This window comes from Eutrigla gurnardus (genome assembly GCF_963514095.1).
Source record: "Eutrigla gurnardus genome assembly, chromosome: 20".
In the NCBI taxonomy this organism is placed as follows: Eukaryota; Metazoa; Chordata; class Actinopteri; order Perciformes; family Triglidae; genus Eutrigla; species Eutrigla gurnardus.
In genome coordinates, this window is record NC_139931.1 from 21,455,283 (window position 1) to 21,473,041 (window position 17,759).

The 17,759-nt window shown below is 43.8% G+C and overlaps 1 protein-coding gene across 5 annotated transcripts in view; it reads right to left on the bottom strand.

Annotated features, from left to right (window-relative positions):
• LOC311030465 (syntaxin-binding protein 4) overlaps positions 1-17,759 on the bottom strand; it is a gene marked incomplete at its 5' end in the record, with an annotated part of 313,894 nt that overhangs the window by 199,678 nt on the left and 96,457 nt on the right. For all 5 annotated transcript variants that reach the window (XM_084036231.1, XM_084036229.1, XM_084036230.1 and 2 more), the window contains 3 exons: positions 634-706; positions 1,691-1,832; positions 1,939-2,045. In XM_084036231.1, the coding sequence (XP_083892357.1) occupies positions 634-706; positions 1,691-1,832; positions 1,939-2,045 (322 nt within the window). The remainder of the gene's footprint in view (positions 1-633; positions 707-1,690; positions 1,833-1,938; positions 2,046-17,759) is intronic.

Consider the following 17,759-nt stretch of genomic DNA (forward strand, 5'->3'; position numbering starts at 1 on the left):
GTTGTATATTCTTGTATATAGAAACACGCGTCTGAGCCAGTCAAAATATGGCAAAAGAAAGTTAAGTAGGATCCTTTTTCATGGTGGAGACACAAACGAAAAACATGCATGTGACTATGCAATGTCCACAGTTAGTGAAGTGGTATTAAATACTGGGAAAGGCCACTCATGGTTGTGGGGGTGGGGAAGTGGATGGATTCAACAACTCTGGACTTTAACGCCTCACGTTGGTGTTGTTGTCTTGGACTAGAAGGGAACCTTCAGTGATCTCCACCATGTTAGCAGAACAGTGCAAACTCACACAATATGTTAATCAATCACAACATGGCGACTTCCTGGAGGGGCTTCATGGCGAGCATATGACCGGATAAATGAGACATGGAGACATGGACACTGAACAAGTTGTATCAGAGTTGGACTTTGGATGAGTTTGGATTCAATGTTAAACACAAATCAAGGTTTCTTCAACAATCAAATCCACACAGGGTGAGTTGAGACAGTAATGGTCAGTTTGTAGGTAAACTACGGTCTCACTGTGAATGTACTATCATCTCTGCTCGGCAGCGGAGGAACAGTTGTGATGATGATAAGAGAACATTGTAGGACAGACAAAGAGTAAAATGGGTGTTTTACCTGAAATAGGAACATCTGGTGGACAGATGTCGGGAGACGGCAAGGACACTGAGGCGGGCTCCTCTGTACAGATCTACAGACAAACAACAATCACAATCCACTTCACGTTTACAAAGGGCTTTTACAGATGGCTCAGATTTGCAGGACGTCTCAGGGAACTGCAAAGTTATAGTGACCTGTTTCATAGAGTGGAGATCACTGTGTGCCACCATTGTAAGATCATCACAAACTCAACAAAAGTATTCATTGTTCCAGAGGCACACACACTCCAGGTTCCAGAAATAACTAGAACATGGAAGATGAAATCTAGTCCAACCTGCTGAGAAAAACACTCATCAACTTTTATTGTGCATCCTACTGAGAGCAACATTTTTGTTGATAATATTACTACTTCAGTTGCTAGAGAAACTACAATTACAGCCAGCCAATCAGTTAACATCCATGTCTGTCCAAAATGTCGCCACTAGGAATGGGAATATATAGGATTTATTGTAAATCACTCGCAATAAGTTGATCCTGGTGAATTCCCATTATCAGGATAATAGTAAATATCATCACGAGTGACTTGAAAAAGCTGTATATCTCCCTCTCATGGTAGAGAAGTGAAAAATAGAGCCTGCACAGGTGCACCTGTACATTGGGAAAACTTAACAACCACTGCACAAGGGAATGGCACAACACAGAAGGGCTGGTTTCTCAGGTCCAGGAGTCACATGCCTCTCAGCTCTCAAAGTATAAGGCCCTACAAGAAGTTAAATACCTAAACTCTCCACTAGTCAGAACCGAAGAAGCCTCTTGGATGAAACATCTTCAAAAGTATAAAGGAGGTTCAGTTGCCAACGATTTAAAAAATGACCATGACCTGGATGATGGAGAATCTACAGTTGCTTGGTGAGGACACAGTGACATTTGACCACCAAATACTAATTAGCTCATCTTTGAGTCCAGGTGAACGTTGGTGCCAAATTCCCTCCTGAGATATCACTTTCAGGAGAATGGGACCGACGACCTGAAAACATAATGCCTCCACAGAGAGAACCATGAATATTCTGCTGACCTCAGGTGATCTGATGTGGACTTTTAAGCGTCCAGCGTTGAAGCTGTTGCCTGTGGCTCGCTGGACCCCGTTGTGAAGGGATGTGCTGCTCGGAAAAAGTCCTTTCCCTGGGATGAAGGCTATCTCAACAGGACCATCCTGACTGGAGACAAAATTCACAAGAGAACAAAGACAATAGCATGTAGACAGATGAGTAGAGGAGCAAGGAATGGGCTGCTGTGATTTACAGATGTCACTCCACCACTCACCTTAGTTTGACTTTGTTCAGCATGCTTTTGGCCTCCTCGTGGGTCACACCTATCAAGGACTCCTTGTTAACGGCAATGAGCTGGTCTCCTGGTCTGAGACGTCCGTCCTGAACAACAAAGAGACAGAGTCTTTAGTCTGGAATGGAATGAAAGTATGAAAGTGAGTCCCAGTGCCAAGACTCTCATGTCTCATGTTGAGTCCTTTTTCACTGCATAGGCTGTGACGTAACTATCTCTGGTCCAAACAACAATGTTTTCGTATTTATGTCTAGATAGCCTTATTTGGAGTGTTAATGGAGCAGCTATGATGTTAGCATAGCCTAGCACCCATCAATCCAGACTCCATTCAGAAAAGCAGCATTATAAAAGTAGTTAGCTTGTGGTCTTGCAGACAGACCTAACAAAGCATGACTTCACACTTTTTACTGATCACCATCATTATGGAGTTATTTCAGCATCCTTTTCATCTGGTTATTGATATTTAATCACAGCTAAATAGTTTATTCTGGTTCCTCCAGCTGTGGTAAACCAGCCCACGCGGGTCTTGTTAGATCCAGTGAATCCAGTTTGGTAAAATCCAGCGAACACCTCTGGTTGATGTCATGAACTCAAACAGGACAGGGTTTGGTTTCCTGGTGGATCTGGGACTTCAATGTACAAAGCAGCAATAGTGGGGATTTCAGCCATGCCATTCTTGTTTGTGTCTACATGGAAAGACACCACCCTCCCTCCCAGCACGCCTAGTGGGAGTGACGCGAATAAACACAAATGATCCCATGGTAAAACGTGCGAGTAACGAAAAATTCACACCAAAACAGTTTGGTCACAACAGACACCATTTTTATCTAGAGAAGGTCCAGACCCCACTCTTTAGTTTACAGAGACCCAACATCCTGCATGAATAAGCAGTTACCTTCCCCTTTAACAGGAAGTAACCTGGAACAGAACCAGACTCAAGGTGGGCGGGCCATTCGCCTCGAGCGGTTGGGTTGGGACACAGAGACGCACAGCAACAACAGCAGTTCTGATAAATGCACGGCTGCATAATTCCCCAGCTGACTCATGCCATACAGAAAATCACAGTGCATGAAATGCTCGCCTGCTTCCTAAATGACACCGGGGATTATATGGGATTTAGAGGAAATGGACTGCTTCCATAAGCAGAAGACTGTTGTGACAGAGCCAGGCATGAGTGTACAGTGTGGATATACAGCGTCTCTTCACTGTGCCTGTCTCTAACACAATTGCATGATACCATTCCCCTTCTCTTATTGGAGATTTTGAAGTGATTTTTAGTGAAAACGCCATAAGAAATATCATGCATGCATGCTGGCTGCACTGCTGCCTCATCTCGTTTTTCAGTCAGACGAGACTTATAAATTCATGCATACAAGAGTTTATGTGGACATTTTACTGCTTTCTGTCCACAGCTGAGATGCAACATCACCATCTAGGCTTTTGACTGTCGCCAACTTGTTTTTTGGCCTTCACCATCTTGGTGTTCAACTTCATCTCCCTGGTTTTTGAACCTCACTTCCTTTATTTTTGGTCGTCACCATCTTCGTTTTTGACTATTGCCATCTTTGTTTTAAGCAGTCACCAATTGTCATTCGCCATCTTGATTTTTGCCTGTCGCCATCTTGGTTGTTGGCTAAATGCTAAAATCTTGTGGCTGATTGAAAGAATTTCCTCTTGGGTTGCTCCGCTGCAGTGAAACAAGCATAGCTGTTTAGTCAATTTGAGCACATAATACAAGGAATTGACATACATATCAAGCTGATGCTTCATATTTAGTGGCAACATGACCTGGTTTTCAATTACTAGGGCATGTCCCTGCCTGTTAGAAACAGGGCAATGTTGGTGTTAAGGTTGCCACTACCAGCAAAGCTTTAATCTCAGCCTTGTGGAAATTCTAAATGAGGACCACAAACAACAATGAGAATGGTTATAATAAAGAGGAAATCTAAACAGCCATTTAAAAGAAATCCATATTGTACATATTGTACCAAAAGACACAAACCAGTGCTCATGGGATATCTACTCTACCCTGATGTGCTCCCTATGATTCACTGTCACTCAATGGCATCCTGAATAAAAATGATGCAAAACGTTGTAATAAGAAACATCTGCTGAGAAACAGCTTTCTTCAAGTATATTCCTGTATACTTCTCCTCCATTGTCCCCATTTTCTTCCTTGTCAGTCCGTCCACACTTGACAAAGTGTAGGCGGACAGCGAGGCAAAGATGATGGGATTGGGGAAGAAGAGGAATCTGCAGAAAAGGAAGACGGCAGCAATATATGCAACCTGAGGGCTGTGTAGGTTTGTTTCTGTATAGCTGGTAAGTGATCGTTGGCACTAAACCATCATCCGTCTCATTCCCATTCAAGAGGTGAGAGGATGATTGACTTCTGATGACGATCTGAGCGACTTTGTGCTTTCAAAGTTTCAGATATTTCTTCTCCCAGTGTATATCGATGGCAATCCCAAACCTATAAGCATAGTTATGCTATAGACTTGGGCAGTATTTTGGTATATTAAGGTAATTCGCAATCCACACAGTACGATCAATAAAGAGTACATTAATTTCTGTGTAGTGTAACAGACAGCAGTGTTTCCCCCAGAAAACTTGTTAGTTAAGGTTGTGTCTGTCCAGGGGCGTCGCCCGGGACAGACGGACTCGGCCCGTCGCCATCACGTCTCCGCCTCATCGCTGCCACCACAGCCTTGGGGGCAATAGACTACATTGAACACATATTTATTAAAAAATAACCAAATAACAATATGTTATAATATAAAATATACACTATAATAGGGGATTTTAGCCCATACATTAAAAATAAATAAAAAACGCACCTTGAATTTTTACACATTTTATTAAAAAAAGCACTGCAAACCATTTTTACTAAAGAAAAGCTCAACATAGAAAGTTGCACACACTTGTCTGGATTATGCTAGAAGTTATTTAAAGCTTCTCGCTGCTTTTGTCTATGAAATATGGATATTCTTTTGGGTAGTGTCTATGGGCGTTATGTTTTTTTTTACCAGGAATGGTCCTTTCCTCTCCCTGCCCTAAATATGTGTGTATATAGTGTACTTCTTCTGTACCATTTATGTATTTAACTTTCTCTATCACTACAGTAACTTTTGACCATCCTTTTCTCTGATTTCAACTCCTCCGTGTCTCCCGTTTGGGCAAACACACCAACTCACGGCCAATCGTAAATCAGGCTTTCCGATTGGCTGTAAAAGCCACTACGGGAGCCAATACGAGCTTCCGATGCATAAACGTAACTCTATACATCACTAGTAAAATGGCGGATGAGATGTTGATCGATATACATAAACAAAACGGAGAAATGCGCCACGGAGACGAGGAGACATCTAGTCACATATTTTACTAATTTACGCATTTGTTTTGTTGTCAGGAATAAATCGCTCACATGGACAAGCAGGGTACCGTTGTTTAGCCCCATTTCTCTAGTTTAAGAGGGAAAAAACGCATGTTTCTAGCGCAGGAGATGCAAGAGATGCAGTTGAGAGAAAAGCTGCTGCTGTGACAGCCCAGAGAAGAGAGTGCAGGAAGGCTGAACGAATCTGGCGGAGTACTAAACTTCATATTCCAGGGCTCCAGAGTGCGAACATTTTGGTCGCAAATGCGACCCAAATTTTTAGGAGTGCGACTGAAAACAATTGTCGGTCGCACTGGTGCACCTAACGCTGCTCGGGTGAAAAAAAAATTAATAAGCGCAGCATCTCTTTGTGTTCTCCTGATGGCATCGTGGTCTAAACCAATAAGAGACGGAGCTCGGGCGGGTCCTTGCCTCTGATTGGCTGTGGTCCTTTTCACTGCTGTAAATTGTGTCAGTTCGAAAAATGTGAGCAAGCTGAGCAGGTACTCCTGAACGCTTCAACAATGAGTGCTGAGCGCTTCGATTTTCTTTGAAAATGAAGAGAGGCAGAAAGCCTCGCCCCAAGACTAATTAAAAAGCCCAAAAATATGCCTTCAGACAGGACTGGTTGAAGCAATTTCCCTGGCTGATGTACGGTAAAGAAAGGGACTCAATGCACTGCATTTATTGTCGGGAGTGCGGTCAGAATTTGGCCGGTAAGTGCGTTTCACATCGAGACGTTGAAAAAGCGCAATATGTCCAAAAAGCATTGTACATGCCATGATAAGTGTGTTAATAAAGTGGCCCCTCATCCAGCTGCATTTCAGCGTCAGGCTGTATCAATCAGGTCCGCTGAGGAATCTGAAATTATTATAAAATTAAACGTCGCTTACAATATTGCAAAGGAGGAGTTGCCGTTCACTAAATTTAAGTCAGAAATTATTCTGATGAAAAAAAATGCCGACACACTGAAGAACAAGACAGCTGCGGAGGTTGGAAATGCCACGTACACGTCATTCATGATTGTCGTGACACAGACGTCTCTACGAAGGAGTGCGTTATTGTCTACTGCTGCATTTTGCAGAAAGGGAGTCCGGTCAACAGGTTAATTGGACATGTCTGGTGGAGCATGGACATGCACAGTGTTTGAAGGCCCACATTACAGCGTGAGAGATCATGAATAGGAAATTGTATGAAATGAATAGCCTAAGTAAAAATATAAGTAGGCTAGGCTAAGATCACATAAACAGTTTTCCATTTGCAATCTATAGGCTAGTGACCTGTATGATCTTTTTATTCTTGAGGAATTTATGCTGCCACAAAGCAAGAATTTGCTGCGCTTGGGCATTAGTGTGCAGATTGGCTGGAGAAAACGGTTGCTCTGGGTGCTGATGGTGCTGCAGTTAACCTAGGCCATAAGGGGGGCATCATTATGTAAAAGGAGAGCGATAAAAACGTGACTTTTTGGCGTTAAAAGCGATGCGATAAAAAATGTGGGTGCACCTAAATTTTGTGCTGGTGCACCTAAAAAAAAAAGTTAGGCGCACCAGTGCTACCAATGCAAAAAGTTAGTCTGGAGCCCTGTATTCACCATGACATCTATAAAGAGAGCCTCCGGGCCTACAATTTAGTCTTAAAAAGTGCGAGAGAAACATTCTTCTCCAATATCATAAACAACGACACTAATAAGGCGAAAACCCTATTTGCAACTGTTGACAGACTGACCAACCCCCCAACACAAATACCAGCTAAACTCCATTCCACGCAGAAATGCAATGAGTTTGCATTCTTTTATACTAATAAAATTGAAGGCATCAGACGTGCCATCAATATCTCAAACAAAAAAGTTGGATCACCACCCTGTTCAGGCAAAAGTAACACAGCAATGATGGCAAGCTTTAATGCCATAGACTCTAAAACTCTAGTGGAAACGGTGACAAATCTAAAATCATCCACCTGCTGCCTTGATGCTTTACCTACCAACTTTTTTGACTGCCTATCAATAGACGTATTGCAAATAGTTAATAACTCCATTCAATCAGGCAATTTCCCAAAGGCCTTCAAAACTGCAGTCATTAAACCTCTTCTAAAAAAGCGGAGCCTAGATGCCTCTATTATCAACAACTACAGACCAATGTCAAATCTACCCTTCATAAGTAAAATAATTGAGAAAGTTGTCCTCCAACAACTAAATCACTTCCTGGCTTCAACTGGCTGCCACAACAACTTCCAGTCAGGATTTCGACCTTTTCATAGCACCGAGACGGCCCTTATTAAAGTTGTAAATAACATCCGTCTTAACACAGACTCTGGCAAAACTTCAATATTAATGCTATTAGACCTCAGTGCTGCATTTGACACTGTCGTCCACTCAATACTTTTGGACAGGTTGGAAAACTGGGTGAGGCTCTCAGGCACAGTCTTAAGCTGGTTCAAGTCATATCTACAAGATAGGAACTATTTTGTTTCCATTGGTGACTTTGTATCAGAACCTACCAATGTAACGTGTGGAGTCCCCCAAGGTTCAATCTTGGGGCCGACTTTATTCAACATCTACATGCTCCCACTAGGACAAATCATGCAAAATAATAACATTGATCACCATTGCTATGCCGATGACACCCAAATCTATGTAGCACTATCACCAAACGACTATCGCCCCATAGATCTTCTGTGCCAGTGCATTGAGCAAGTCAAAGACTGGATGTGCCAAAACTTCCTGCAACTAAATGAGGACAAAACTGAGATAATTGTTTTTGGTGCTAAAAAAGAAAGGTTTAAAGTAATTCAACACCTTCACTCTCTGTCCCTGCAAACCTCAAACAAAGCCAGAAACCTTGGGGTTATTATGGATTCTGATTTACATTTCGACAGTCACATAAATCAGTAACAAAATCAGCCTACTATCACCTCAAAAATGTAGCAAAACTTACGCCTGGTTCACACCGGCCGCGGAAGCGGTGCGAATAGGCGCGTAGCGGAGCCCGCTTCCTTTCGGCGCCCGCTTCCTTTCGGCGCCCTTGTTAAGCGATAGTGTAGTTCACACCAGACGCGGATACGCAAATAGGCGCGGCCGTCCCGCACCGTGAAGCGATTGTTTCGGCGTCTGCTCTATTTTATTTTTTGCGCGTGCCGCGAGCGAACGCATCAATTCTGGCAGGAAATCACACAAAGAAACAGGAGACAATCCGGTCAATTTTCAAAATAAAAGCAATTTTCAAAATAAAATACCACGATTGACAAATGCGATCATATTTGTGTATCTAAACTCGCACTGGGAAACAGGAAGAGAAAATACATAATAAATGTGAAGAGCAGATAAAAAAATATGTGTATTTCAACGGTATATCTGCACTACTACTGTCTACTACCATACACACTCTCTCTGTCTGTGTGTGTGTGTCTCTCTCTCTCTCTCAGAGAAAGAGAGAACGGAGTGTACAAACTTCTTGGTTACAGAAACATGGCGTATTAATTTTATGGGGTTATTTACTCCACAATGAAAACAATAGCTCTGAATGAACAACGGCTGAGCAGAAGCGCTTGTTGACCGTCGCGGAGAAATACGCGTCTGGTGTGAACAGGGGGCAGCGGACCGCAACGCTTCTAAAGCTTATAGTCACATGATTTGATTAATCTGTCAGTGTGTGGCGCAACATTAGGTAAGGCAAGTGCATTTTATTTATAGAGCACTATTTAGACACAAGGCAAGCCACTATTCAGAAGCCAGGTGGCGTGGCAGCAGGCTTAGGAGGGCAGTCCAGACCTCGCTCCCCCTGGCAACACTTTCCAGCTGGGGGACCCCGAGGCGTTTCCAGGCTAGATGGGCAGGGAAGTCCCTCCAGTACTTTCTGGGTCTACCCCGGGGCCGCTTCCCAGTAGGACATACCTGGAACACCACTAACGAGAGGCGTCCAGGGGGCATCCTGATTAGATGCAAGAACCCCACCAACTGGCTCCTTTCAATGTGATAAACATATATACATTAAACAATATTTGACATAAAAAAATTTAAATAGCAAAAAAAGACACTAAAAACAAAAACAGAAACCATTGAAACACACACAAGTAGCTTATATATGGAAAGAAGCAATAAAAACAAAAAGCAAGCAAATGAATATTTGCAGATTAAAAACAATTTTTGTGTTTAATGTACTGGAAAGCCACACAATAATGTAATTTCAGGTATTCAGAGCAATTATGAAGTTATCAGTTATGTTATAGCTGTGAATGTAGCGCGGCAGCGTGTGTACAGTTCAGGCTATTTCTCTGTGAATAAATGCTACGACTCTTTTGTCTTGCTTGCCACCTGCTGTTTAAAGTGAAGGACATTAGCCCCAGAGATAGCCACGACTCTTCTGTACAGGCACTTAAGGTGGACTGGCGTTTAAGGTGGATGAGCTAGTCTCATTTTGGTGACAAACCACTCTTTTGCTCAGAACCCCAGAACGCTCAGGTACTAACATAAGGTTGGTTATAATAACACCAAAGTAACCTGGGAAAACGGCAACATTGCTGCAAAACAAACAATGAAGGAAGCAACAAAGAGCCAGGAAACAAGCAGCACAGCGGCACTCCAAGCAGCACATTAGACATCCTGTTTTTATATTCTGAGAGCAGCCGGCTATTTGTTCTTGTCGTCAGACTGGCTTCCAGCCTCAAAGCATGTAACGGTTGAGCTGAGATAGAAAAAAGGTCAAAGTTCCATTTCTCCTGATGGGAAGTTGCTGTTGCTGCGGTGCCCAGGCCAGTGTCTCAGGGAATGTAGGGAACACAGTCATTTGCACCTGACAGGCAACAAGTGCTTGATACTGCAAACACAGGAGGTTACTCCCATCATTGTGTGTGCTGGAGAAGAGACAGCAGCAGAATGCTATATGGTGAATATGAAGGCAGCACTCTCCAGCTTGTCAGGCAGCCCGATCATCTTCTAAAATGTCAAACAACTAAACTGCATTGTGTTAAAATAATTACCCGATGGTTTAGAACTGGAGGAAGGAGATCAGAGTCAGCTCAAGGTCCAAACAGGGATTTAATCTTGATCAAGAGGAGAATTCACAGAGCAACATGCTGGTCCGTTACAATGTGAAGACTCATCGTGCTGTGAGACAAACATGGTATTTATCCATCTTCTGTGGGTGTGTTTTCACTCAGTTCACAGGGATGGAAGTCGTAAACTCAGATGTTTATCTAATCCTTGCATGGGTCGCAAACCCCACCTGGGTCATAAACCACACCTATGTCGCAAAACACACATGGGTTGCAAAACACACACAAATGGCCACAGGCCACAGGTCACAGGACACATTTACATTCACACCAAACCTTCTCATGTGTAAGTCTTCAGTTCAGATATCTCTCATCAAGAAGTACAAAATTTCCATATCACATTGTTTATTCTTTTTCAAGGGAAACATGTCATGGATTATATTTGCTAATGATTTCTCATAAAATGATTTTCATAGGGAGGACATCTGGCTGGTGGACTAGTCAAAAGGAAGACTGATGTTTGTGTCCCATTAGAACCATAGAATATATGTAAGAAGTTGATGTCATCATGGTGACAGTGATTGAGGACCGACTGGCGGCGGCCAGCGGATTTTGGACAGAGCGCAGAGCGGCATTTTTATTCTAAAAGGACTGGTCAAGTTCCGCTCACACCCCGAGTCTGAAGTAATGTCCCACCACTGGTCTGTAACAGGTCTGTAGTCTCAGTGGGTCCCACCACTGGTCTGTAATATGTCTGTAGTCTCAGTGGGTCCCACCACTGGTCTGTAATATGTCTGTAGTCTCAGTGGGTCCCACCACTGGTCTGTAACAGGTCTGTAGTCTCAGTGGGTCCCACCACCGGTCTGTAGTCTCAGTGGGTCCCACCACTGGTCTGTAACAGGTCTGTAGTCTTAGTGGGTCCCACCACTGGTCTGTAATAGGTCTTTAGTCTCAGTGGGTCCCACCACTGGTCTGTAATAGGTCTGTAGTCTCAGTAGGTCCCACCACTGGTCTGTAATATGTCTGTAGTCTCAGTGGGTTCCACCACTGGGCTGTGACAGTCTGTAGTCTCAGTGGATGCAAATGGATGAAGTATTTCTTTAGGCATTTCAGCTTTGCCTTCACTTCTAAGAAGAGACACCTGATTGTGACAAAAAATGTAGGATATTTTGCAAAGAACTTTTAACACAAAACCAGAAGGGTGTTTTTTTCTAAGTTCCCAGTGGAAACACTCGATCGACTAGAGCACCAGTAATCTGCTGCTAAAAATAGTCCCCAACAAAGGTACTATTTCCTTCTGTTAGTGTATGGTTTCATAAAAACTACACTTTAAGAAAAGTTGAAGGAAGCCAAATTAAACTGAAGATTTATGTCTCATTATACAAACACACAGAATTGCTGCTGTAGCATCTTAAAGTACGCAACATAAAGTCCATTGTAATTGTGTGTGTGTGTGTATCAGGAAGTATTATTTCCACTCATTCCAAAATATAAAAAATAAAAAGTACAAATTCAGTTTGCCTTGCGAATAATAACAAATAAAAGAATATATACAAGATGTGTAGTTGATGCATGATTTAAAAAAAGTTTCCCCCTGACTCCAATGAAGTTATTGAGAACAAGAACAAGCAATCACTCAACAATGACACAGCAGAACATGAATTCCCCTAATAGGAATTTAGAATTGAGGTTCTTTCTGACCAATCATAAATAATATTTCTTAAGTTTATTCTGAAGAAAGTTCATCAGAAAAGTCTAAGTGATTCATGACGTGTTCTTAAACCGCAGAAATGTTTGCCTCTGTGTTCTTATCTTGATGGATCTGATGTCTTCGTAAATTGAAAGCCAGTCGTTTCTAATCAGCATATGTTAACGCCCCGCCAATGCCCATAAAAGGACATGAGGCTGCACGGCTGTGTGTAAACTCAGAACTTGAGAAGACAAGTTGAGACGGAAGTAAACAATAGAAACGAAAAGAGTGGGTCAGGACTGTTGTCTGGGCCCAGGAGTGGGTCAGGACTGGTGTCTGGTCCCAGAAGTGGGTCAGGACTGTTGTCCGGGCCCAGGAGTGGGTCAGGACTGTTGTCTGGTCCCAGGAGTGGGTCAGGACACAAATCCTCTTGTTTTGGGGTGAGGGGAATTTTGACACTGCGTTTAATGGCGATGGTGCATTTGGCTAAAGGAAGGAAGAGGACATCATAGTACAGAGACAGCTCTGGTGAAAATCACAAATGACCTTCTAATTGCTTCTGACAAAGGACTGGTTTCTGTACTTGTTTCTGGTTTCTGTAACACCGCTCGGAGACTCCCTGGATCTGCACTATCGACGCTGCTACCGAGGCAGAAAAAAAATCCAGAGTCCTGACCTGGACAGCCTGGTTTCAGCTCGTCCCTGCCATCGTGAAGTGCTCCTTGGAAAACGTGAAATCGCCCATCGCTATTACCAGCGCATAGCTGGAAGTCCTTGTAGCATCTTGGCTACACGGTTAAAAACAACCTGCAGTGCACTTCCACGTCGCTGCCGGCACCACTATGTTGAGTTACTCCGTCAACCAGCTGATGAATCTCAACAGTCTTTTCACCCTAGGGCTGAACGATTTATCGTTTTCTGACCAAAATTGCGATTTCAGACAACGCGATCACATGTGATCGCCAAAGCTGCGGTTTTTGCAGCGCTCCTGACTCACCCAGGATCTGTTGTCAACTATTTTACACATGCCGTCTCCCGACCATCCTGCCAAGCTCACCAATCAGACTACTCGTGAACAGGTCACGCTAACCAATCAGTATTAACCTGCTCCGTATTTGTAATTAGTCAGAAATTACTTCAACTGGATCAGAAGCGGAGTTAGGGGATTTAATCGCCAAGAAAAACAGCACGTCCGTCATTTGGGAGTATTTTGGGTTTGAGGCTGCAGACGTGCACCAGAAACGGGTACTGTGCAAAACCTGTCGCGCTAAAGTTGCAACATCCAGCGGAAACACAACCAATATACGGTGATATAATCTCCCGCGAGAGGGTGCATTTCACGGCAGGGGCGCTGATTACGGCACAACACCGGCACTTGAAAAATCACCACAGACATTTGCATGACGCGTGCATGACGAAAAAGTCCGGTGAAAAGTCCGGTGACTATGATGATCAGGCCCACTGTAGCAAACAGACTACAATTACAGCATCTTTTGCCAGTGTAACTCCGTACGATAAGAGCAGCGGAAGACACCGGAAAGACGGATTTAAAAACCTCCTCCGCACGCTGGACAGATATACGATTCCCTCCCGCACCGACCTCTAACAGGTTGCCGTCTCACAGCTATAAGCGGAGTGTAAAGAAAAAGTGGTAAGCCATAAATGAATGACCCACCTATTTTAATGTCTGACATATTTTTTAGAAGGGTCATTTTATTTCAATAACAGTTTTTGTATTTGATTTACAATTAAATTATTACAGTTAAGGATTTTTGCACATTTTAAGACAGTCAAAGATGGCTCTTTTAGTTCATTTGTAATAACTGCCATTGGTCAAGGACTTTAAAGAATGAACATGCATGTTTCTTGTTAATAAATTCATTTGGAAGCAATTTTTAACTTTAGTCCTTGCATTAGAGTAATAGCATTCAATGTTTTAATGTTACTGTACATTGTGAATATTGCACTGAAGCTTGATTTGAAGGAAATCGTGAATCAAATCGAAATCGCAATATCTGTCAGAAAAATCGCAATTAGATCTTTTCCCAAAATCGTTCAGCCCTATTTCACCCCACCATACATTACAGTGATTAAACAACTTGGACTTCTCCGCCGTCGGCGCTATATCCACAGAAGTTCCCTAAAAATGTTCCTCTACCCACAGACAAGTCCTGTCATCCCGGCTCTCTGGTTAGTCATGCGAGCTGTCGCCCCTCATACACGTCATCAGAGCAGCGTCTCCAACTGGATAAGTAGTTTGGCATTAGGGCTGCAGCTATCGATTCTTTTTGTAATCGATTAATTTAGCACTTTATCGATCGATTAATCGAGGAATCGGATAAAAAAAAAATTGTGTTTTTAAACAACCAAAACAAATAATGCATAACGAAAATGATGTGGCTGTAAAATGATCAAGCATTTCTAAAAAAAATAAACAGAGGTATTCATTCCAACTACAACATTTGGCTCCAAAACTAAGCCCATTTATTAAGTGCCAGTGAGAATTTAACAACAATACAGTAAAATCAACTTGGATAAAACATGGATAACATTTAATTTACGTTTTGTTTTGCCAGCAATGGCCCTTTCCTCTCCCTGCCCTAAATATGTGTGTATATAGTGTACTTCTTCTGTGCCATTTATGTATTTAGCTTTCTCATTCACTACAGTAACTGTTTGACCATTATTTTCTCTGCTTTGAACTCCTCCGTCCGTTTGGGCAAACACAACAACTCACAGCCAAGCGTAAATCAGGCTTTCCGATTGGCTGTAAAAGCCGCTACGGGAGCCAATACGAGCGTCCGATGCATAAACGTAACTCTATACGTCACTAGCAAGATGGCGGATGAGAAGTGATCGATATACAACAAAACGGAGAAATGCGCCACGGAGACGAGGAGACATCTAGTCACACATTTTACTACTTTACGCATTCGTTTTGTTGTCAGAAATAAATCGCTCACATGGGCAAGCAGGATACCGTTATTTAGCCCCGATACTCTCTGTCGTTTACGGACATTCTGAGTCTGACTTTCCGCCATCGCGCCAACTAAATTCAGAATGAATGACCGTGTATGACGCGCTGGTGCTTCCTGAACAACGGTCCGTGTGGAACAATCGGATCCCTGCACATAGGCGCGTCATAGGAATTTAACGAGGCTTCGAGGCAGATGTTTTGCCTCGAGGAATTTTCATAATCGAGTTAATCGAGTAACTCGATGAATCGTTGCAGCCCTATTTGGCATGATGCTCAGGGAATGGGATGGAAAACGTGGAGTGGCCTATAGTCTGCTACGGCCACTGCAAAGATATGTTGCTTCATCCAGCAGCAAAATTTAACTGTTAAATGCCCAATCAATCTCCAACAAATCCTGCCTCATACATGATCACATACTGGATAAGTGTCTGGATTTTATGTGTATCACAGGGACCTGGCACCAACCAGATACTTTCTCCTCTTTAAATGAGAGCTGTCCCCCAGGATATAGATACCTCCAGAAAGCCTGCAGTACAGGTCGTGGTGGCGGCCTGGCAGTCATTCATCACAGAGATCTGGAGCTATCTATGCAGCCATTGCCTGAACTCTCTTCATTTGAATGCCTTGCATTTAAATATAAGCCCCCTACTCCTGTGCTGTTCCTCCTTATTTACTGACCACCAAAATCAAACTCATCTTTCATCCGTGAGATGTCAAATCTCCTCACAATTTTCTGCACATCCTCTGCCGACGTTATCATTTTAGGTGATATGAACATCCACGTCGACACCCCCTCCTGCCACTTTTCTGCTGAATTTCTGCAACTACTGGACTGCTTTAATTTAAAGCAACTTGTTGATGTCCCCACACACACCAGGGGGCACACTTTGGACCTGGTCATCACAAACTCTGCCCCTCTCACCAACCTGCAGGTGTATGACCTGGGTGTCTCTGACCACAAGGTAATTTCTATGGAGTTGCCATCCTCATCCAGCCTCTCCAAGCCTAAACGAAACATCTGCTTTAGAAACCTAAAAAACATTAACCCAGAACACTTGGCAGCAGACTTTCAGCATCCCTCCACACTCTTCTCATCCGCCGACGAAGCAGTGGACTACTACAACAGCCATCTGAGTAGCCTCCTGGATCACCATGCACCTGTTAAAACCAGAGCAGTCACTTTCACCCACTCAGCACCCTCAGTTCACAGATGGGCTACAGAAGATGAAGGCAGCAGGGCAGGTCCTTGAGCGGCGCTACAAGGCCTCTGGCCTCACTGTCCACAAACAAATCTACCGGGAGCACCAACAACATTACTCAAAGTCCCTCAAAGAGGCAAGGTCACTGTTTTACTCCAATGTCCTCAGAAACAATCCAGGAAATTCCAAACAGCTCTCTCCACTGTCAACCATCTTCTCAATCCACAATCCCCCCCACTGACTGACACCACAGAGGAGCAGTGCAATCACTTCATGGATTTTTTCACTTCAATGCACATATTCGCACTGCCCTTTCCGGTCCTCCCACCCAAACCTTTCCCTCAACATATGCCATCTCTCAACCCCTGACCTGCTTTCCTGTGGTTTCATCAGTAGAGGTGCAGAACATCATCAGGAAGATGAAACCCTTCACCTGTGCCCTGGACCCTCTCCCAACCTCCCTGGTAAAAACCCATATCACTGCAAGTCCCCTGATCACCTCTGTTATAAATCACTCACTCCAAACTGGTCACATCCCCCCGTCTTAAAGAAAGCCAAAATCAGACCACTGCTCAAAAAACACACCCTTGACCCAGAAGTCCTATCAAACTACAGGCCCATCTCCAATCTCCCTTTCATATCCAAAGTACTTGAGAAAGCAGTTGCCACCCACCTTCAAAACCACCTCAAACTTAACAACCTCTATGAAAAACTCCAGTCCGGTTTCCGCTCCAGCCACAGCACAAAAACTGCACTCGTCAGAGTTAAAAACGACCTCCTGATGTCATCCGATGCTGGCTCTCCCTCCCTCCTCATCCTTCTGGACCTATCCGCTGCATTCGATGCCGTCGACCATGGCATTCTTTTAAACCGGCTCCACCTCACCACTGGACTCACTGACACTGCCCTCTGTTGGTTCCAGTCATACCTCACAAACCGGTCAGAATACATCTCCCTGGGCCCCTCCAAATCAAACCCACGCACAGTCACTTGCGCTGTCCCCCAGGGGTCAGTCCTTGGCCCCATCCTCTTCATCCTCTAACTCATCCCCCTTGGTCAGGTCATCCGCCGCCATGGTTTTTCATTCCACTGCTATGCCGATGACACACAGCTCTATGTCAATGCCACAGCTGCCACCCCACCCTCATCATCACCGTCATCCCCATCAATTCTCACCACCTGTCTGGAGTAGATAAAGGTATGGATGGAGCACAACTTCCTCCCACTCAACAGCTCCAAAACCGAAGCCATCCTAGTTGGCACCTCTCACCAGATCAAATCATCACCCATAACCAGCATAACCTTTTCTGGCTTCAATATCCCTCTCTCATCAGCAGTCACAAATCTTGGTGTAAAAATGGACCCCCAACTCACGTTTGAATCCCATATCATCCACCTCTGCAAGACCTCCTTCTATCACCTCTGCAACATTTCCAAACTCCGCCCCGCTCTCTCCCTCTCAGACGCCGAAAAACTGGTCCATGCCTTTATCTCTTCCAGACTGGACTACTGTAATGCACTGCTCATCGGGATCCCTAGCAAGAGCCTGCAGAGGCTCCAATACATCCAAAACTC